The sequence below is a fragment of the Pan troglodytes genome, chromosome 21, assembly GCF_028858775.2.
Source record: "Pan troglodytes isolate AG18354 chromosome 21, NHGRI_mPanTro3-v2.0_pri, whole genome shotgun sequence".
NCBI lineage: Eukaryota > Metazoa > Chordata > Mammalia > Primates > Hominidae > Pan > Pan troglodytes.
Window position 1 is genome coordinate 26,163,967 of NC_072419.2, and position 23,534 is coordinate 26,187,500.

The 23,534-nt window shown below is 44.7% G+C and overlaps 1 protein-coding gene across 3 annotated transcripts in view; it reads left to right on the forward strand.

The window, feature by feature from the left end:
- The window catches only part of SLC24A3 (solute carrier family 24 member 3), a 677,295-nt gene that overhangs the window by 594,546 nt on the left and 59,215 nt on the right, over nt 1-23,534 (forward strand). For all 3 annotated transcript variants that reach the window (XM_016937521.4, XM_016937520.4, XM_063802526.1), the window contains one exon: nt 12,921-12,995. In XM_016937521.4, the coding sequence (XP_016793010.1) occupies nt 12,921-12,995 (75 nt within the window). The remainder of the gene's footprint in view (nt 1-12,920; nt 12,996-23,534) is intronic.

Consider the following 23,534-nt stretch of genomic DNA (forward strand, 5'->3'; position numbering starts at 1 on the left):
TTGCATTTGGAGCCTGAGCCCCCATTTAAGTTGTCTGATTACCCTGAGGCTGCCCTACTAAGGAAGCCCTGGCCTCAAGTTCAGCCCATATACCCATCTGAGATCCCTGTCCACAGTCAGTGTCAGCCACCCATCATTCTGGCAAAAAAACCTTCAGATGATTTCAGCCCCAAGCCTCTGAGTCTTCCCAGCTATAAAATTAAACCCAGCAATTCCACACATCTTGTTTTATGCTGATGGGACTCTCAAAGTAAATTTTTATTATAAATATAAAAGGGATATTAAAACAGATCTGCTTTATAAGCAGAGTGATGGATAGCAGCGCTGCTGGTGTGTGGACTCTGAGATAATCCTGAAGCATGTACAAAATGCGCTGACTTCTCGAAATCTCATCCACACAGATGGGGCTTTCTTCACTGTTGTGTGGGACTGGGGAGTGCTAGGGTATTTCTCATTTTTTATTGTCTCACATCTATTAGCCTCATGGGGTGCAGCAGGAGGGAGCAGTGGTCTCAGTCCCTATCTCATGTTAGAATTACTGGGGGGTATTTTTAAAACCCCAGTGGCTGGGCCACAGCACAGCTCAGCTAAATCAGAATCTCTAGGGGTGGGACCCAGGCATGAGTATTTCATAAAGCTTCTAGGTGATTCCAATGTACAGCCAAAGTTGAAAACCAGGGCCTCCCTGAAAGAGTTTGATTCAGAAGGTCTGGGGTAGGTGGGCCCGGGAATCTGTACTTAACAAAGACACCCAGGTCATTCTTACAATGATGTAAGTTAGGGTCTTACCTCAACAAGGGACTAACCATGTGCACTCTGCAGTAAGTCAGACCTGGCTCAAAATGTAGTCCTATCACTTTCAAACTATGATCCTCACTAAGCCTTAGTTTTCTCATCTGTGAAATGGGAATATTAAAAGTTTGTAAGAAAAAAAAGGCATGTAAAGTGCTGAGCACAGTGTTTGACACTTAAGAACCAATTGTTAAATGTTGGCTCTTGCAGGGAGAGGCTTCAGCACAGGCCATGACCTCCTGGAAAACAAGAGGTTCCTGACAGCCCCATATCATTCAGAGGGGTCTGTTCTTCCCTAGGAATGAGATAAGATGCTATAGCTATTTGCAAATGTTCACTGTTCCTTATGTACATATGCACACAGTAATCTTTTCATTCCGAAATCTTAGGATCTTCTCATACGTTTTTGCATGGATTCTTACACATTGCTGAGCATCTGTTATGGATAAATATTATCATTCCAGGTGGAAAACTGAAATGAGGAAGTGCATAGGCAGCACTCTTGATCACACAGTACCTGAAGGGTGAAGGTGAAGAGTAGCTCAGGCTTCCAGGCCCCACACACACCCTAAAATGTGGAGGAAAATGAAGGAGGTGAGGCTGCACATGGAACCCATTCTCCCTTGTCTCAGCCTTCTCTGCACAATATAAGCACATATTTTTATCACTGTACTTCCTAGGCTGCAAATTGATTACCTTTCTGATCCTGTGAACAGCTAAGGTGCTAACTACACTCTGCTGAGATGGTCTTCATTTGCAAGCTGAAAATCCACATAAATACTTTGATAACATAACCTCCCCCTATGTTTTTGACTAAAAAATATTCAGCTCCTTAAGGAAGGGTTCTTTGTTGGCTGGTTGACTTATTGGCTGCCTTAGTCACCCAATTCTCTCAGCTCTCTTCTTTATTGTCCAACACAGATCAAACCTAGATGTGTTATTGATGTGGTACTTTGTTTTAATTCTCAATTTATTTAATGCAGGGGGGAAGTATCTTCCAAGCACACATTAAAGAAATGTCCTTGTGTTCAATTTGCCCTGGCTGCAGAATTGATTCATGAGTGTCACCTGCTTTCCCTACCCTGAGTCACAGAAATTACTTAAAATAGATCGTCTGAAGATCAATTGGGGCCAGATCAGCCACACAGTCATAGCAATCAGTATCCTTGAGTATAAAAATATCACTGTTCACCCCTAAGAGAAGACGGTGGCTGGCATCTGCACCTGAGGGGGACAGGTGCTTCTCTTCCAACCTAGAGTGCACACCAAATATGCAGAAGGGTTTTATTTGGAGGGTTGGGAGGAGTCACCCACATTTTTAAACGCATGCTCCATTTTAAGCCAGATTAGCTCCTGATACTGTGAAAGTCCCCTTCATTGCCAAACACCAGGTAGAAATCTTAATTTTAAAAGCACAATCAACTTTTCTTCTTCGTTGTTAATTGATGAAACCAGAAAACCTTGGATCCTTCCCGATATGAACCAGAAATTTCTAAATCCATGTCCAAGCCTGCGAATTGAAAAATAGCTGGCTCTTCTGTCTTTCTATCCTCTTTGTTTTAGCATTTTAATTTTTAGAGAGATGAGAGAAATGGAGCATCTGTCCCCTGTGATTCTATTACTGGCTCTCCTAACACCATGAAAAATATCAGCTTCTGCATTCTGATAATATTATAGACATCAAATGCCAGTGTAATAATGTATGTAATTTTAGGCAGGGTCTTACTTCCAAAAGCTTAAACTCAGATGTATAGTCTTAACTGTCTGATTTCTGAACTCACCTGGTAGGTATTCACTTCCATTTTTGTCAGCACTTCAAATGTAATGTTGAGTGAACTCCACACTATTTTGGAGACCAAGTACTATGATGGTGTATTCAGGTCAGGACACCAAAAGGATTCCTCAAGTTAGAGATTGCTCTTAGGTTTTGTAATTCATAAAACAAGGAAATATTTGCTCCCTACATAGCTCTAGCTACTAATCTGACAGGTATACATTTTAAAATAAATTCAGCTCCACTCTGGTTTGGACTTTTTTATACCATGGAAGGAATAGGAGAGCTTGGGGGGAGCAGGAATTTTCTAACATGGTTCTATCCATTATACAAAAGGGTGATTTCCCCCAGCATCTTAAACAGGGTTGCTGCTCAAAATAGATGAAGTATGAAGCCCCAAACAAGTGGTGCTTCTAACTTGCAGCTTCAGGCCACGCACAGGTCACAAGGTGTCCCAAAGGTCCCAGATGACTCTCTGTGCCTGCTGCATCGCGTCCAGATCCCACTTCTCACGGGGAGGGCCGTGGACCTCCTCCCCAGCCTCTCACTCTTTGCATTTCCAGTTTCATGGGTGTGACTCAGACCCTGAATTCTCTGTCCTCTAAGCCAGCAGGACTCACACTACAATAAACCCTTGAGTCACCTGGGCACCTCGGCAGCATACAGGTTCTGATGCAGCAGGTCTGGAGGGAGGCCTGAGAGTTGCTTTTCTAACCAGCTCCCCGGCGATGCTGATACCACTGTCCCCGTGTCTTTGGGGATAAACAGCAGGAGGCACACACTTAGCTGTGGGGAGATTGTCTGTTCAGTCCTCACAGAAATGACTCCAGTTCTGCACTCATCAGTCTGAGATGACAGAATGAATATTGTGAGCTACTTTAATTCTTCCTGCAAAACTGTAAATATAGCCAAATTTCTCTCTATGATAATGAATTAAACAAACAGCACTCTTAATCAAAATCTACAGATAACCCCAAACAGTGTTTTTGCCATTAGTTTAACCTTCTCCACCTGAATTCTTATCAATATAGCCAGAATGGGCTGAGAGCCCATTTCCTCCTGCCCCCTTCTCCAGGGGAAAATTAGATGACCAAATGCCAAGAACTAAAAAGGAGTAGAACCTCAGGGCTTCCAACTCTGAAAACTAGATTAGGGAGTGGGTGAGCATAAATGAGAAAAAAAAATACATCTTTATTTTCACTAAGCACTTTTATCTAGCATTTGGTCTTATTATACATGAGGCAACAACCATAGCCACATGAGCTGTATCTGTGACGTCGTCTCCGATAGAAATGTGAGCAATTGCGTGCTGGATTACAGTCACCGCAGTTATCTCAGAGCTCTTCTCATTCATCACTACTTCAGAGTGAATGGCTAACTCTTCTTATAATAAAGAAATTTACTGGCTCTTGTTAATAAGGAAACACATATATTAATGAATCTCTATTTTTCAATGTTTTGATGACTAGATTTCAATAAATCAGTTTCCTAGTAATTCTATTATTTATTGTATGCCTTTTAACACACTATTCTGCAAAGGGATCCACAGAGTGTCAGGGGTGCATAGCACAGAAAATGTTTAAGAACCCCAGAGCATCATGTCAAATGTTGAAGAGATGGCAACTGATTGTGTTCAGCATTGTTGATGCTAATTAATATAATTATTTTAGATCAGGGATCACAGATGCATATTCCTGCAAGGCTCAGCTATATAGAATAAATAAGTGGAGTGGTTGGGTCTAAGGACAATCCTAGCAGAAAGAGAGTAGTATATGGCATCTGACTCTTGGCCTTAGGAGTTGGGGGCAATGAAGAGGTGGGCGACCCATGCAAGCAGATGAACGTACATCCCATCTATACAGGGCACCGCTGAGCGGCTCCACAGTGACACAAGTTGCCTGGTCTTCAGATTTTTCCAAGAGAAACCAAAAGTCTTGATGTTGTGGACATCCCTCCTAAAAAAAATGCAATGTACACTTTAGCAACTATTTCAACTAACAAGAAACAAAGAAAAAATTCTAATCAGGCCAAACAACCAAAATAAAATAGGGGCTCAGGCCGAGCACAGTGGCTCGCCCCCGTAATCCCAGCACTATGAGAGGCCAAAGCAGATGGATTGCTTGAGCCCAGGGGTTCCAGATCAGCCTGGGCTACATGCAAAAACTCCATCTCTACTAAAAATACAAAAAATCAGCCCAGCATGGTGGCATGTGCTGTAGTCTCAGCTACCTGGGAGACTGAGATGGGAGGATCACCTGAGCTTGGGAAGTCGAGGCTGCAGTGAGCCAAGTTTGCAGCACTGCACTCCAGCCTGGGCAACGAGAGTAAGGCCCTGTCTCAAAAAACAAGAAATATATAGTGGTTAATATCCAGCATAAGATAAATAGGCAACATAGAACAGGTTCAACTTGCCCTTTGTCCTAAAAATATTTAGTCCAAAATCACTAAACTTCCAATCTTGTGCTTACCCAAAGAAAGTCAAAATAGTTATTTTAATGAACACCCAAAATCTAATAAGTATGGTTACTAGGTTTATCAAACAAAAATACAGTATATCACATTAAATTTTAATTTTAGATAAACAACTATACTATTTTTAGTTTACTGTATGTCCCATGTGATATTTGAGATATGCTTATCTCAAATATCCAAGATAATTTTTATTTGTATTAAAAAATGACTTGGTGTTTTCTTGAAATTCTGATTTCACTGGGCTTCCTGTATGTTATCTGGCAACTTTTATAATAAGCCAACCCCACGTTGTGATGGAGTAATTACTATTAATATGTAATGTTAACAACAATAACAGTTAACATTGTAATTGCATTTGTGCTTTGTTTGAATAGCGTTTTTATTGAAGCACCACATACACTTAGGAAAGTGCACCTGTCCTAATCCTTCTCCATGGCATTTCACAAAGTGGGCACACCTGGTAGCCAGCACCCTGATCAAGAGGGAGAACAGTCATGGCCTCTGAGAGCCCCTCATGGCCTCTTTCAGACACTAGCCTTACCTCCAGGGGAACACTACTCCTGATTTAAAATGGCATGAATTAGTGGTGCCTTCTTTTGAGTCTTATACAAATGTGATCGGGTTGTACTTTAAAAATTACAAAACTGTGTGTGTGTGTGTGTGTGTGTGTGTGTTTATGCTTTCTCTGAATATTGGATTACTGTGTAAATCCACATTTTTGGTTAGACAGTCCTCATGCCCCACCCGTGGCTTTTCACCCTTACCAGTTACCAGGCCACCCACTGGCCTGACTGCCAACAGCCAAAACCTGCATTTCTTTGTCTGGGAGCTCCTCTTGGTCACAAAAGCCCACATTTTCTGCCCTTGGGATAGGAGGTGCCAGAGAATTTACACTCCTAGGTGCAGCTCTCAACCAATGACCGATGGAAGTGGGTGGACTAATACCCCAGCTCCCTCTCCTCTCAGAGGCATGTTCCATCCACATGGTCCCCCAGAGATCCCCACTAGGATGGAGTCCCAGTTGCCCACTGCCATGACTTGGTTATTATCTTCCTTCCACCGCCTGCCTCACTTCCCCACTCTCCTAACAATTATCCTAGAATCACCTCCCAAGATAAACTATTTGCACTCAAATCTGGGTCTGTTTCTGGGTGAATCCAAGCTAATATATTTGGTTAAATTAAATTACCCTAAATGTCCTACATTTATTCAACAAATTTGTATCAAGTACCTAGTACTGCCAAATGCTGTGCCGGGTGCTGGCACATCAATGCCTGGCAGTGAATGCAGATATCCTTACACCTGGTACCCAGAGTGGGCGAAGGGAGCCAGAGGCACTGCAGGGAACAGCCCTGTGGCCTCAAGTCCAGCATTTTCTTCCCTACAGCAGAGCTGACTCCCTGTGAATTCTGATGTGTGGGGGAACACTCTGAACTACCAAATTTTGAAGGCCTAGCAGGCAATAACTTACACTTAACATGAAAACTGCACATAATTTTGTGGATGATTGAGAAGGCATGTCTGAGTCCTGAGGCATCTCCAGGTCATTATGAGCATCCGTGGTTATTGTTCAGCAAGATCAATGAAGAGCACTCAAGAGATTATTCTATGTCTGCACTGTCCTGATATGGCCTTGTTTTTATTTAAATCTGTCTCCACTAGAAGCTTGTTTATTTGTCATTTGTTTTTCTCACACAAAACTAGAACTAAAAATGAGTTTTCTTTAAAAAATTAGATTTAAAATGTGAATTTATTTTGTGTTCCTGGTTGGGAAGATTAATAAGCAGCAGTTCACTGTATTTTGCAAAAGCGTGTAATTGTCTTTTTACATAGCCCAATTATTACTGTCCATTTTCGATAGTGAACTTCTAGAAAACAGGAGCCATTTGTATTTCAGTGATTTTTCCCGGCATAGAAGTTTTTTAAAAGTGTACTTCATGAGCAGACAGTAGCACTGAGACTGCCTTGTGGGAGGAAAAACCCACATCAGGCCTGTCTGAACTTCAGCACCACTTGGTGTCCTCAGATGGTTTCAGAGACACCCCAGAGCCCCATCCTCACTGCAGATCAGGTGGCTGTGTTTCCTGAGATGAGAATTGGCTGTAGAAATTGTGTCAGCTCAAAAGCTTGGAACAAAACTCATGATTTCTCAAATCCCTTTTCCATGAAATTTGTGTGAAATAACAACATTTCTCACAGACACTAACAGTTTTATGTTTTATGTTGTGTAACTATTATGTTGTTTTGTTTGCTTCAACAGTTTTTTTTTTTAAAGCAAGTACTCACAAATCGAGAATATTTGTGCCTTTTTAAATGTGCCGGTAATGTCAGGTTATATTGTTCATCAAGAAAAGTTATCATAAATATTATATAATATTACAGATACGCAATCTATCTTCATATATACTATATGTATATTATCATATATAAAAATAGCTGTATATCGATTCACAATGCATATCTGTACACAGAAAATATATGGTTTTATCATAAACAATTACTTTTACCTCCTAGAGGGAGCCAGAATTCCAGAAGAGAATGTGTTGTTTTAAAAGTGTGAATTATTTTTTGCATTATGCCACTCTGAAACTAAATGAAATTATAAGAAGGAAACTGAAGCTGCATATTCAATAGAGAATGTGTGAATGCATTCCATAAATAGAAAAAGAAATATCAAGATGAAATTCCAGCTGGGTGGGATTCCTAAAGCTATAGGGGGAAAATAGAGTCTCTGGCTGAATCTGTGGAGGAGTGGATGGGCTTCTGTAATCTGCACCATCTATGTTATTGACCAGTGAGGTCAAGGACAGAATTACTCACTGTTGGTTTTCTACTGGGATCTCTAATCTGGTCTCTTAGCCAGAGTAATTTGTCTTTCTTCCCTGCAATCATTTTGCAAAGGGCTACAGAAGGTGACCTGTCTTCTCATCAACCTACTGTGGCTTGGGGGACACCTGCCAACAGATGCAAAGAGCCTCCCATTTGATGCAGAGATGCTAACACGCCCCCTCTGCCAGGAAATGTGTTCAGGGCTGAGTCACATGGTTTCCGGTCTTCATCTAGAGATAAGTGATCCTTCACTGAGAGGCAAAGGGAACCACATGGAGCCCAGAAGACGAGGGTATTCATGTTTATGAAACAGTGAAACATTCAACCACCAATGAGCTGTAGTGGTGTTTTATTTTTGTAAATTGAACTGGCCAAATGGACAGGTAGTTTCAGTGTTTATTTAACTGATTCTCTCCCTCCTAGAATATATCCATATCTAGAATATATCCCTTCCATATCTACATTCCTATCTATAGTTTTTATAGTAACTCTTTTTTTGCTTTGATCACTTACCTCGATTCTCTTGAAAGCAGTTAATTTTAAAATGTAGCTGTGGTCACTGTTTTTTGGGTTTTTTTTGTTTGTTTGTTTGTTTTTGTCTGTTTGTTTTTGTCTCTCAGCCTTCAACTATTCTCTTTTTTAGCTACAATTTCTATGATACCTGTTCTAATGGCTACAGTGAGGGAGAAAGGAAAATCCCCATGGGAGGCAGTCGCAAGTGGGTGCCTGTTTTTCACCTTTGCCTGTAGTGAAGCATTGTAGTATAGTGTCTGGGAACAGGGACCCAAAGCCCAGGCTTCCTGGATTCAAATCCCAAACTCTTTCCCACTGCTGGTATTACCAACCTGGCTTAGTACTCAACTTCATCAAGATCAGGTTTCTGGGAAATGAGGGTAAGCTGAATGGTATTGGGCCTCTGCAAGGATACAGAACCCTTCTAAACCCTCTTCTTTGCAGGAAGGGTCAGATAAATATTGCTTTTGTGGTGAATGGTGGTGTCAGAAAGGTAAATCAGAGGTGGGCATGAGTTCACGATCACAGATCTCACTGTAAGTACCATAGAATTGTGAATTATTTGGGTGTATGCCTTTCTAAATTCCTTCTAGAGTGTGGAAAGAATTCTTTGGTTTGATGCCTTCTTACCTGTGCTCCAGTTTGTCACCTCTATGCAAAAAAAAAAAGATTTTGCTAAGGGTAGGCTCTGAATATGCGGCTGAAATTTGATTACAATCCAGACATTGAAAACTGTTCTATTTATAAAGAAGAGAAAGGATATCACTATCCACCCACATTTGACATCCAGACCTAGTGCAAGATGCATTTCTTGCAGAAGTAAAACTAAGTGGATAATTTGTGATATATTTTCCTATTTTTATTAAAGTTATATGGGCACAGAGCTTAAAGAGGCAACCCACTCTAGAAAGCTTATTATGGAAAATAGCCATCTTCCAGTCCCACCATCACCATTTCCCCACTCTTCTAAGGCAACTGCTTTCCATTAGTTTGCCTGTTCCTGATATTTGCTCAACATCTCTAAATAACCTGCTTAGATGGCAGCTACTTGATTTTTTCAGTTACCGGCATTCTCCATTGAATTCACAGTATAGAAGAGGAGGGTTTACGTCTCTTTTAGCCCCCCCATCTCACTACCCAGCCCCCATCTTCCCCTAAAGAATTATAAGTTTGGTTAGACAATATTCTGCTTAGTTTATTATTACTATACAACCACTCTTCATAGTTGAGCCATTAATACACAATGGTTCATCTTCTTTGGAGCACAGTTCTGTGTTTACCTTGTGGCTTATAATTGTCTTTTTTATTGTTTGCTTGCTTAGTTTTCTATGTTCTATTCTTAGAGCTCTCCAATCTTCTTTCTGTACGTTCAAAATTATCAACTGTTCCATCAATTTTGTCCTTCTGGCAACATTTTTTCTGTAGTCTTCTGAGTCACTCCAGTCTGGCTAGGTTGTTCTCTAAGCCTGCTGTAAAAGTTTCATTTTGGAATTTCCTTTTATCATCCTTCTAAATTCTCCCTTCACTGTCATTCTAGAAATCCCCTTTAATTATCATCATAGATTCTGGTTGCTTGGTATTATGTTTTATTGTAACATAATTATATGTAACAAGTGCTTTACTCCCTTATTTTGGTGGAGTACATTCTCCAGTAGCTTTTTCAGAAAGGACACATAGGAGGCAAATTTTTTGAGACAACTAAAATTTTATTTTTATTCTTTTCTCATTTTTAATTAATAATTTGATTGGGCATAGAATTTCAATTGTTTTCCTTTCTAATTTTGAAGGCATGACTCCATTTTTTGCTAGCTTTCCATGTCTTTGTTGATTACAAAATGTCATTCTGGTTTTTATTATATATATATATATATATATATATATATATATATATATCTGCTTTCCTCTCCTCTGTCTGGTAATTTCTAGGGTCTGTTCTTTGTTCCAGTGTTCTGAAGATTTATGATTATCTGCTTTGATGTATGTCTTGTTTTGTTTATTGTGCACTCAATGAAATAAACTCAGAGGACCCTTTTGCTATGAAAATGCATGTCCGGCCAGGCACCGTGGCTCACGCCTGTAATCCCAGCACTTTGGGAGGCCGAGGCAGGTGGATCACGAGGTCAGGAGATCGAGACCATCCTGGCTAACACGGTGAAACCCTGTCTCTACTAAAAAATACAAAAAAAATTGCCAGGCGTGGTGGTGGGCGCCTGTAGTCCCAACTACTCGGGAGGCTGAGGCAGGAGAATGGTGTGAACCTGTGAGGCAGAGCTTGCAGTGAGCCAAGATCACGCCACTGCACTCCAGCCTGGGTGACAGAGAGAGACTCCATCTCAAAAAAAAAAAAAAAATGCATGTCCTTAACTTCTGGAATGGTTTCTGAATTATTTATTTCATCATTTCCTCCCTCTGTGTTCTCTGTTTTCTGGAACTTCAATTCTTCAAATGCTGGATCTCTTATTTTCTATTAAGGTAAAGAATGAGCATTAACTGGGCTGTATGAAGTAAGGAAGGAGGCTTGGAGATTAAATTCTTAAACAGTCTGTTGATTGTTCTGTTTTCAGGCCTATCTTTATTCTAACTTTTAGAACATTCCCAATTATTCTTCTGCTTTCCAGCTTCAAAAATTTTGTTGTTCTTATCAGCTCTTCTATTCCTTTTGCATTGTGGGTTTATGTCCTGATTGAAAAAACCCTTTAGTATTATCTTGTTACGGTATAACAAGAACGGTAATGGTATGTACTCAATCTGTCGTCGTTAACTAAAAGTCCAAGTAATGTGTTAAAGAAATTCAAAATTGATATTTGCCACGTTTTAAGCCCATTTGTCTGATTATAATAAAGTGAATAAATACAACCTTTTATGACCTGCTGGAAAATGAACAATTTAGTCCAATTTAATCTATTGCATAAATGGTGAGTGATGACCACAGATTCTAAGAGTTTACAGTACTGAGAGAGAATGAAAAAGGGGTAAAGAATACTTTATATTTATTCTAACATGATTTTTCTGATGTGAATTCTCTTCTTGACAACCCTGTCATGTGTGACTTAGAAATGCAAATGCTTCACCTAATAAGGCAAAATTAGCAACAGGAAATAACTAAGTGTTCATATAAGAAGTGGGGAATGCGTTAATGGAAAGAGACTGGCCTCGTTATTCATTTATGGTCCTATTTAAGTCATGCCTTTCATGTTATTTGCATCCAGAAAACCTCTAGTTTGACTTGGTCTGATCTTTATAGACTTGCACAGCAGTCAGGGAGGGTAGAGGCTCAGGGATTGCATGTCCCTGGGGTCCCTTTTTCCCACTGTGTTTGGTGTAGCATGTGCCTGTCATTGCCACGGCTGAGAGTGTTGACTTGTGCTGTGTCTTTTTTCACTTACTACGCCAAGGGCAAAGGTAGCCAGGCAAACATCCTGTGGCCAATGGGTAGTCGATACTCCTCTAGGGAAGGGAAAGGGACTTGCCAGTGACAACCCTTGGAACAAGGTGTGTGGACTCTCCCAGACTTATTTGTAAGGTCTGCCAAAGTGGACCTACACTGTAAACAGATAAAAATACTAAATATCCCTTAATAAGAGACTTTGAAGAACTTTCCTGGGAGAAATGATTCTTTCTCCAGAACAGAAGCCTCAACCTGACACCCACAGCTCTTTCCCCTCTCCTCAAACTCTCCCGACCACTTCCAGCCCTGGCTCCTCTGCCCTTCTTTGCACCTAGCAGCCCCCTCCTCTTGCAGGGAAAGGCTGCTTTAGCCTCCAGCAATGTGCCTATCAGCTTCATGTCAGCAGAGCCAGCATCTCTTTAAAAAGTGCTATCTCCAAATGCCAAGAACATTTTCCCCTGGATCAGTATGCAAATCAATCTTTCAAAGATTCTGATTAAACCGAGGTCAAATGCCAGCAAGGCCAGGCATATAATAGAGATGAGGGAAGAAGGTCTGGCAGAGACAGGCTTGTCCACACCCCTTCTGAAGGGCGGCAGCAGCCCAGCACATGTTGCTCACTCCACGGGGCAGGACAGGCTGTAGCAGACGCTAGAGTCATGGCAAAGGCACAGGTTAGGATTGCTCCTCCTATCCCCTTGATGTTAGGGATGTCAAGGCAGGCCCGTTCCTGGGGGGATGTGAGACTCCTCTGATAGGCAACTTTGCATTGAGGGTTCCCTGGGCCTCACTGCGCCTTCCTCAGACTGCGTGCCAGCTAGGACAGTGCACCCAACCATCCCTGTCTCCACGGGGGTCAGACCCGCATCACAGTTGGACAGGCTGCATGCCCAGCTCCCCTGATGCCCCATTTTCTATCACCAGTTGTTTCCCGCTAACAAAATTGTTGCAGGTTTAATTCCATCTTCATGTCTGCCTCTCAGAAGATCCAGACTAATATGCCTAAATACTTGAATAAATTCCGATTGATTGGCAGATTGATTGGGTGCAGGACAGGAGGCCTAGACAGGAAGCTGGCTAAACCTGCAAGAGTCCCGCCGTCTCATTTGTACAGTCTATATCCTGTTTGACTTTGTTTCCCTTGTCCTGCAGGTTGTGGCTCTTTCCTCCTGGTGCCTACTGAGGGATTCTATTTACTACACGCTGTCTGTGATCGCGCTCATCGTGGTGAGTCACTCTGGCCATTTCAGCTCCCATCAGTGCTCTTTTAAGCACCAGGGGTGGTGTGAGGCTCCTCCACGTGGAGTTCACTCGAGGTCACCGGTGGCAAGTGCGAGATGCATGTCTTTGCTTGGAGGCAGATTTATTTCTTTCAGCTACTTTGATCACCCAGAACTCCAGCCTGACCAATTGCTGGTCAGAGCCGGCATTTAGACTTGGGTTATCTGGGTCTATGAGAGTCCATGGCTGTTCTCCTGAGACCCTCCTGAGCATGGCTCTTCTGTCGCTTCATTGGCGTCCCTAGCTTTGGACATCACTTCTCCCCCTTCTCACTCTGTATGCTCTGCCAGGACTCCCTGCCCTCCCACAGAGCCCATTACCGTGGCCACCTTTGTGCCAACACCCACACATGTCACTTAGCAGTGACACCTCCCTGAGGTCCAGTGGTGGATAAAGAACTCTCTACTAGACATCTCCATGCCCCAACTCAACATGTCCCTAAATAGAATCCTTCTTTTTTTTTTTTTTTTTTGAGATAGAGTCTCGCTCTGTTGCCCAGGCAGGAGTGCAGTGGAGTGATCTTGGCTCACTGCAAGCTCCGCCTCCCGGGTCCCAATGATTCTCCTGCCTCAGCCTGCCAAATATCTGGGACTACAGGCATGCACCACCACGGCTGGCTAATTTTTGTATTTTAGTAGAGACGGGGTTTCACCATGTTGGCCAGGTTGGTCTCAAACTCCTGACCTCAAGTGATCTGCCTGTCTCAGCCTCCCAAACTGCTGGGTTTACAGGCATGAGCCACAGCACCCAGTCCCTAAATAGACTTTTGATGTTTTCCCCAGGACTTGCCTTTCTATATATTTCAGTCCTCGTTCCTATCGTAGCCACAAACTGGGAATGAGATTAAACTGACCTTTCCCTCAACTCCCAGCATACCCATTTGGCTTAATTGTACCGTGAATTTCAGGTTACCACAATCTGTCCACTGCATTCCTCCAGAGCCCACTTCAGCTGAGGCTCTCTGTATTGCCAGCCTGACGCAGCAGCTGCTGCAGTTCATTGCGGGTCAGTGTTTCCATGCAGTGCATCTCCACCACTTACTCCCCGCTTCTCTCCACCCCAGCCAGTCCTCACGGCCATCCAAGTGGTGTCTCCATAAAGAACACCTGCAAATGCTTCTATCCCTTGTTCAACTGCTCAGTGGCTCTGTGTCATTTGTGGGGAAAAACTCATACTCTTTAGTGTGGCAAGCTGGGCTGTCCAAAAAAAGAGGGTGAAAAATTGGGAAGAACATTGAAATAGCAGTCGGGAGATCTGACTCCTAGTTCTGCTTGCCCCTTTACCATCATGGTTAATTTTATGTGTCAACTCGACTGGGCTAAGGTGTGCCCAGAGGGCTGGTGAAAGTATTTCTGGCTGTCTGTGAGAGTGCTTTTCAGAGGAGATCAGGGTTTGAATCCTAGATCACCCTCCCCATGGCGAATGAGCATGATTCAATTCACTGAAGGCCCGAATAGAACAAAAAGGCAGAAGGGTGAATTTGCCCTTTCTGCTTGAGCTGGGCTATGAATCTTCTCCTGTCCTCAGACATCAGTGCTCCAGGTTCTTGGGCCTTTGGATTCAAACTGGGACCTACAGCATTGGCTTCCCTGGTTCTCAGGCCTTCGGGCTTAAACTTGCACCACACCACAGGCTTTGTAGATGGAAGGTCGTGAGACATCTCAGCCTCCACTGTACTGTGAGCCAATCCCTCATAGCAAATCTTCATTTTATATATATATATCTTTTGTTGGTTCAGTGTCTCTGAAGAGCCCTAATACAGCCCTCACTGGCTCTCATGACCTGGGAGAAATCAATCTCTCTAGGTTTCAGTTTTCTTACCTACACAATAGGAATAGATCAACTAAAGGGTCTACTCACCTGTTTGACAAAGCTCCTACCAGTAGATTATTTTATTGTAAATCTTTATACAAATAAAATGAACATGAGGGTTGACGTGAGATTTTCCCTGAGGAACCAGACAGGTACTTCAGTGACCGGCAGTTTCTGACACTGAAAATCTTGAGTTTACAAACCATCACAAGGTTTGCCAGCAAGTCAATATTCCCTTAAAATGTGCTCTCAACCTTGTCCTCCAGTGTCCCCAGATTAAAACAGGAAGGGAACTGGACCTACCATGTTCCCCTAATTCCAGGGTCCCTTTATCATTGGGAGGGTTAGAACCCACCCCACAGAGCAGAGAGGTTCAGAATGTCATGCTGGAACTGAAGACATGCTTCTGTTAGGAGATTTAAGGACATACATGAACTATGTTCTTATTCTCAGTTATTACCTGTGAAAAGGGTATGATCACCTGGAACCCAAGGACTCTTCCCAGGCTTCTCTAATACCCCTTCCAGCAAGCTTCATCCTTCTATGCACAAACCCACACTGACTGTGTGCACTCTGCTCTTCTGCCATTACAGGATGTTGGGATGATTTTTGAAAAAAATTTTTTTTCAAAAGACATGGTTAGGGAACAGTGTCAATGAACACAGCCCTCTACTTTGCTGAATTCCAGAAGGAGATGACTGTGCTCATGAAGACAAGGTGGTGGAACAGAATGGAGCAGATTTGGATCTCCTGGGAGCACAGACTTAACCACACACTCCCAACAGCAGTTCTGCTGGTGTTGGCTTCTTTCCCTGTTTTCCGCATAGACACTAACTGGACTATGTGTGAAATCACTTGTCTTCTGTTCAGTGTATCTGGATATATCAAATATAAAATGAATGTAATTGTTGTTAATGACATGTGAATAAGTAAAGAGGTTTTGCTTCTTTGGGCTTTGAGTAACTCCCTCACCCGAGCCTGGTCTTTGGGCAAAGCAATCATCTGCCCTCAGGGTGCAGCATATAAACCCCAGAGCTGAGCTAGCTGAACACGCAGGCTGCCAGGGCAACTCCATATTTCATTCAGACAGCAACAAACCACGTAAGCAAATGATTCTTTGCTGTTACCTGAAGATGTGGACTGTGTATTTACAGACCAGTTGTCAAGGCTAGAGTTTTGTGATTTGAGAAAAATTACATCTCTCCACTGTTAAGAAGAAATAGAAAATATAAAGTTTGAGTCCTCAAGGTTAGGTCTTGGTTCTTTTTACTTTAACTGGTGTTCCTCCAACTTCAGTCTACACTGGAAACACCCAGGATGCCTATTTAGTTCAACAGGCTCTTGGGTAGGGCCTGGGAAATTGCATTTTAACCAACATCTTCCCTCACCCACAGGTGATTCTGATGCCACTAGCATCAGAGAAACTGCACCTTGAGAAACACAACTTTAAATATGGCTGGAAACCATTCCCTTGGGGTATTCATCTGTTGCATAGAAATGATAATTTCTAGAGTCAGTTTTGAGATTCCCAAAGGAAAGGAATCATAGCAGCCTAAGTAACTTTAGTTGCCTGGATTTCTGACTATTGCTAGTCTGAGTAGACTCTTAACTCTTGTTAAATGGTGGCCAAACTCCCAGGGTCATTTTTCCATGAAATTTGAAACTGTCCATGAGGAGTAAAACAGAGTTTCACACTCAAAAGTGCTGCAGTTCACAAAGTACCTCTCACAATGTCTCCATATCTATTCCATGCCCCCAGCCAGAGGCTACAGGTCGCACACACTCTGTGTCTTTTTTCTTATTCTCCTCTTTCTGTTTCCCCTAATATCATGGTAACAAAATCATTTTTCTTCTGATTTCCCTTAGGTAATACTAAGTTTCTCTATAGGACTCTGCAATGAGCACTTGAAATTCCTTTATTTAAAAGCCCTTCCTCGTACCCACCAAATAATTACCAACCTTCCCAAACAATGCATTCAACTCTTCGGGTTTTTTCAAACCACTCTCCCTATTATACAGCACTGAAATGTTCAGAAGGCGTATAACTGTCGGCGTCCTGAGGTTGTGCAATAAAGAGCTCCTTCACCCAGAGGGCAAGTCAGGATTAAGCAGGACCAGATGCTGTTCTGAGTACACGCCCACCAAGGGGTTCTTCAGACCTCAGCAGAGGAGCCCTGGAGACTAACCATGGGGCCTGGAGACCCACAGAGAGGCATGGCGACTTCTCCAGAGACGGTGATGGCTGCTGAGGGGCCGAGGGTTCAGAGGAGGGTCAGGAAAGCGCTAATAGACTCCTTAAGACCTGGATTCAAAATGGCTGAAATGTCAGCTGATGCGGGCGGGGCATGCCGAGGTGGACAAGCAAAACCACAGGAGCAGGAAGCGCACGTGCATTCCGAAACCAACAGAGCTCAGAACAGTACACTCGGAGGGAGACGTGGGGCGATCCACTTCCCTATTCGGGTATTTCACCTAAACTTTCCTCTGTGCTATTTTCTAGTTTGCTTGTTTGAAGGAGAAGCAAAAGAAATGAATTCAGTCATTGTCTAAAGCAATTATAATTTCAAAAACATAAAGTGTGTGCTTCTCGGGGCCCTTCCCCAGCCCCAGTCAACTTTCTCTTAGCCCTGGTGACATTCCGTACTTTGAAACATCTGGCCAGCTGTGGAGAGGCTGGACAGGGGCTCTGAAAGCGTTGAGGAGGCTCCCCCAATGCCTTCAGTCTCTTTTTGCAAGGCAGACATCACCTTTTAAATCCTGAAAGAGTTCTAGGTTCTTTAGAGCCCTTCCTTGTGCCCATTCACCCAACAGCCAGGTGCAAATTATTGCAGATTCTTCGCTGCTTCTCCTCTGCCCCCAGTGAGCACTTCAACTCTGGGTATCTCCGGCCTCCCAGTCCTGTCTTTTCTCCAAATTCCAGCAGACGGACAGTTTTTTGTATTGAAATGTTACTGTAATTTACATAATCAGGTAATTTACATAAATGCAAATGATTCATTACATAGGCAGTCTAGCAGCTGCTCTAAAAGAAATACTTTATTTTTACCCTTCGTCTCTGCTGGAGGACGGGGACTGTGAACATGGAGAGGAGGGCAGCCCTCAGGGGAAGCAGATAGGCCTATGGGACAGGTCCCAGGTAACGTGGACCAGCTTGAAACTCCAAATTCACAAGTGCTGTCTGTCTGCTGATGGGCCAGGTGAGCCCTTGGCAGCAGTTTGGGGGTCTTCAGGGCAACCTGAACACTGGCACAGCAGCGAGGTTCCTTCACACCAACATGTCTCCTTCCTTCCCTGGGACATTCATTGTCATGTCACCGAGTGAATGGAACCCAGGGGGATATGAGAGAGTTCAGCTGACTCACCTGCCACAGGTGCCCAGCACTTCTAGCAGAATTTACATGGTGATAGTAATGGCCTACAATCTTGTGCTGTCCAATGTGGTAGCCACTAGTCACACGTGGCTACTGACAGGCAACTAGTGGGACCAAGGAACTACACTTCTTATCTTATTAATTTTAATTTTTAACAAGCATGGACTTGATCCTCAGCAGGGGACTGTGTTGGGTCTACTGATAATTACTTTTAGTTTAATACTCGTGACTATGCAAGCAAGCTATTTTGTGAGTCCCACGTTAGAGATGGCATCACCAGGGCTCTGGTGGTTAAATGATTCACCCAAGGTCAGGGACCGGTAATACCTCGAGTTTGCCAGAGCAGGTGTCTGACATGGTGCAGCTCTACTGCCCCAATATAGAATTTGGACTTTCCCTCCAATAAAATCCTCCTCTTACAGTCTTTAAAATCATCCTACCCCACCGCCCACTCCCCCTGTTAGAGACGAGGGTTACCTTCACTTACTTTGTGGTCTAGTTTTTAGGCAGAAGGGAACAGCTCCAGCCACCCCCTGCTAGAATTTTTTCATTAAAATAACTAATCTGAAATAATCTGGAAATGATTGTATCTTGCCCTTTCTGTGATAGAGAAGAAATCTCAGAGGTCGTGTGGAAGTCTGTCCATCACCGGCAGCTGGCTGACCTCCAAGGCCCTGCCCCTCTGACCCATCACCCTCCCCTCCTGCACCCATTTTTCATGGGAATTAACCTCTTCTCTCTCCAATTTGGAAACTTGGGGTTCTTATTTTTTTATTTCAATGGCTTTTGAAGTACATGTGGTTTTTGGTTACATGGATGAATTATATAGTGGTGAAGTCTGAGATTTTAGCATGCCCTTCACCGGAGTAGTGTACATTATACCCAATACGTAGTTTTTTTATCCCTTGCCCCTCCTCCCACCCCCCCCCCCCACCTTCTAAGTCTCCAAAGTCCATGACACCACTCTGTATGCCTTTGCATACACATAGCTTAGCTCCCACTTATAAGTAAGAACATACGGTATTTGATTTTCCATTCCTGGGTTACTTCACTTAGAATAATGGCCTCCAGCTCCATCCAAGTTGCTGCAAAAGATATTATTTCGTTTCTTTTTGTGGCTCAGTAGTATTCCATATTGTATATAAACCATATTTTCCTTATCCACTCATTAGCTGATGAATACTCAGGTTAGTTTCATATCTTTGCAACTGTGAATTGTGCTGTGATAAACATACTCACGCAGGTGTCTTTTTGATAGAATGATTTCTTTTCTTCGGGGTAGATACCCAGTAGTGGGATTGCTGGATTGAAGGGTAGATCTACTTTCAGTTCTTTAAGAAATTCTCATACTGGAAAACTTGAGGTCCTTCAGCTCATTGTGCCCTCATTACATTTCAGCCCTCAGGTCTTTCAGCTCATTTTGCCCTCATTACATTTCAGCTCTCTTTCTGGCAAAGTCGGAATAACTACGGTAGCCAGAAGATCCTCACCGAGAATGACTTTGACAGAATTTTAAGATCCTTAAACAAATCGACTGTGGTCTTACAAAGGTCGCCTGTTTTGTAATCCCTGCTGTCGACAGGAGGAAGGAAAGTCCTGCTTTAATGACACTGGGTAAACTAGGAGGCCGGTTACACTCTCATTTGCTGCTTGGACAGGGAAGTGCATCCGCTGGCCTGGAGACCCCAGAGAGGAGCCTGTCATCTCTAACAAGGAAAACAATGTGGAAACTACAGCTATGTGTTTGATTTTGGTTTTCCCTGCCCAGCAAACATAGTCCTTTCAGTTTAACGACCCCCATCTCCTATATCCTCAGTACTTACCCTTTTTTCTTTCCTGTAGCCTGCCTTTATATATTTATACAACATGATCAGCTCTGCTAAAGCCCTGCCCGTAGGTCATTTTTTCCCTGCCCTTCTGCAACCGCAACCTTCATCAATCAAGCCTATAAGACATCCTGAAGTAGGAATTTCTGCTTAACTTTGAAATATAAGTGATACTGGTGCCTAACAGCCAGCTTCCCAGTGTATTCCATTGGATCCCTCTCCTCAGATGAAATCACCATGGCCTTAGCTAAGCCGTCTGCACCCCCACCCAAGAGCTGAAGAAGTGAGAACTACACCCACTCAAGGGAGTTCCCGTGGTATTGAGTGGGAAAAGTCTACGGGGGGGCTGTTTTCTTTGCAGCAAGGAAGGAAAGAGTTTCAGGTTTCAGTCTCTTGAAAGAAAACAATGATGTTGATTTTCTCCTATTATTTTCACTGCTTAAAATTCTCATGGTGCCAGTGATTACAATACATGCTATGAAGTCTTAGCTTCAGCAATGCGGCCTCTCCTGCTTCATGGTGACAATTTACAGTAAGCAAACCCAGGGGCTGACATGGCGATGCTGAGACAGCCACCTGCCTCCCAGCTCAGCCAGCCTCTTCTCTCCCGCGTATACTAGGGGCTTCTGGCTCTTCCTCCCCTGCTCCTCCATGTTGAGCACTCCATTCCCTTGGCAGCTCTCTGGGTTGTTCTGATATCCAGGGATTCGCCGGCCTGATGTAAGCCCGTCTTGCTTGGAAGAATTCTGGAGCAGACACCAGGAATAAAAAGCCGGTTTCCATGGTACCCAGCCGTTTCTCTGAAGCCTGGAGGAAATGAGTGCTTTTTTCAAATTCATTCCTGTTTAACATTTAGCTCAGCAGCAGAACACGTGGAAACCTCAGGGTGAAGCCAAGGGTATCTTTGGATGAACCACATATGGGTCAGAGGGCAGAGGCCCCCTGACCAGCTGGTGCTCAGCAGATCTGAGACCCAGCTATCAGTGTCACCCTTGGTGGTCTCTGGGCTATCGCAGAGCCTGGCCCCCAAACAGAACCAACAGGGCACAGAGAGAAGAACTGCTTACCCAAGGGTTGCTTTCACAAATCTGATGGGGAAGAAGCTGAGTCAGTTCCAAAGCCCACAACAGGAGGTCCGTCAAGTGCAACTCATCGTTGAGGACTAAGTGTTGACCCCAGGACAGAGCACCAGGCAGGACCTGCCCCTGGAACACCACCTTGCCTCAAGACAGCAGCAGCTAAAGCTGCCTTCAGTAGGCTGCCTGCCTTGAGGTGATTCCCTTCCTTCCAGGAGATTTAATAGAACTGCGAAAATGGACTTGAACTGACTTCATTTCAACTTCAGTACCTTGGCAGGCTGGACATGGAGGGAGGACTGGAACGTGAGCGCCACTTAGTGGTCATTTGCAGGAACTGCGGGTGCAACTTGTTCTGCTCTAGAAAGAAATGATTTCAAGTTTTCTTCTACACTAGTAATACTTATCTAAGGGGTGGGGGATGTTGCTTTGATTTCTTTTACTTTCAGCTAGTAGAGCAGAAACTACAGAGGGATATGCAACACGTGTCTTAAGTGTATTGAATAACATGAAATCTTTAAGGAATAACAAATTCATTTCCTAACCTTCAGCAAACTCAAGTGAAAGGAACCTCATCCTTGCCGTTTGAAGAGTTTTCTGAGGGAGCGATTCAAATGCTCCATCAAGATGGTCCAGCAAGGTACCCTCCCGATGGAACGTTCTGCAAACAGCGCCAGTCCTAATTTCCAGTCTTCGGAAGAGGCGATGACCAGCTGCTTGTTCTCCAAATAACAGCACTGAATGTTCACAGGCGGTTCATAGCTCATCTCCACCTTCTTTCTCATGATGAGGAAGCCCTGCTTCTGTTTAGAGTTTTTTTAGAGACAGGGTCTTGCTGTCTCCCCAAGGCTGGAATGCAGTGGCCAGATCATAGCTCACTGCAGCCTCAAACTCATGGCTCAAGTGATTCTCCCACCTTGATCTCCCAAGGTGCTAGGATTACAGGCATGAGCCACTATGCCAAGCCAATTTAGATTTTCTCAGAGTCCTGATTTCTAGTCCCTTTTGTTCATTTCATTGTTCTTTTCTGAGTCCTCTCATTCCTCCACACAGTCCTCTCAAAGGAGAAGGATAAACCCGAATGATATTTGCCATCAGCCACAGGGTAGAGAAGCCCTGGCTTTGTGGAGGCCTCCTCCTCCTCCACCTCCTCCTCCACCTCCTCCACCTCCTCCTCCACCTCCTCCTCCACCTCCTCCTCTACCTCCTCCTCCTCCACCTCCTCCTCCTCCACCTCCTCCTCCTCCACCTCCTCCTCCTCCTCCTCCTCCTCCTCCTCCTCCACCTCCTCCACCTCCTCCTCCTCCTCCACCTCCTCCTCCTCCTCCACCTCCTCCTCCTCCTCCACCTCCTCCTCCTCCACCTCCACGTCCTCCACCTCCTCCTCCTCCACCTCCTCCACCTCCTCCACCTCCTCCTCCACCTCCTCCTCCACCTCCTCCTCCTCCTTCACCTCCTCCTCCTCCTCCTCCTCCTCCTCCTCCACCTCCTCCTCCTCCTCCTCCTCCACCTCCTCCTCCACCTCCTCCTCCTCCTCCACCTCCTCCACCTCCTCCTCCTCCTCCTCCTCCTCCACCTCCTCCTCCACCTCCTCCTCCTCCACCTCCTCCTCCACCTCCTCCTCCTCCTCCACCTCCTCCTCCTCCTCCACCTCCTCCTCCTCCTCCACCTCCTCCTCCTCCACCTCCTCCTCCTCCTCCTCCTCCTCCACCTCCTCCTCCACCTCCTCCTCCTCCACCTCCTCCTCCTCCTCCACCTCCTCCTCCACCTCCTCCTCCACCTCCGCCTCCTCCACCTCCTCCTCCACCTCCTCCTCCTCCTCCTCCACCTCCTCCTCCACCTCCTCCTCCTCCTCCTCCTCCTCCTCCTCCTCCTCCTCCTCCTCCTCCACCTCCTCCTCCTCCACCTCCTCCTCCTCCTCCTCCTCCACCTCCTCCTCCTCCTCCTCCTCCTCCTCCTCCTCCTCCTCCTCCTCCACCTCCTCCTCCACCTCCTCCTCCTCCACCTCCTCCTCCTCCTCCACCTCCTCCTCCACCTCCTCCTCCACCTCCACCTCCTCCTCCTCCTCCTCCTCCTCCTCCTCCTCCTCCTCCTCCTCCTCCTCCTCCTCCTCCTCCTCCACCTCCTCCTCCTCCTCCACCTCCTCCTCCTCCACCTCCTCCTCCTCCACCTCCTCCTCCTCCACCTCCTCCTCCTCCTCCTCCTCCACCTCCTCCTCCTCCTCCTCCACCTCCTCCTCCTCCTCCACCTCCTCCACCTCCTCCTCCTCCTCCACCTCCTCCACCTCCTCCTCCACCTCCTCCTCCACCTCCTCCTCCACCTCCTCCTCCTCCTCCACCTCCTCCTCCTCCACCTCCTCCTCCTCCTCCACCTCCTCCTCCTCCTCCACCTCCTCCTCCT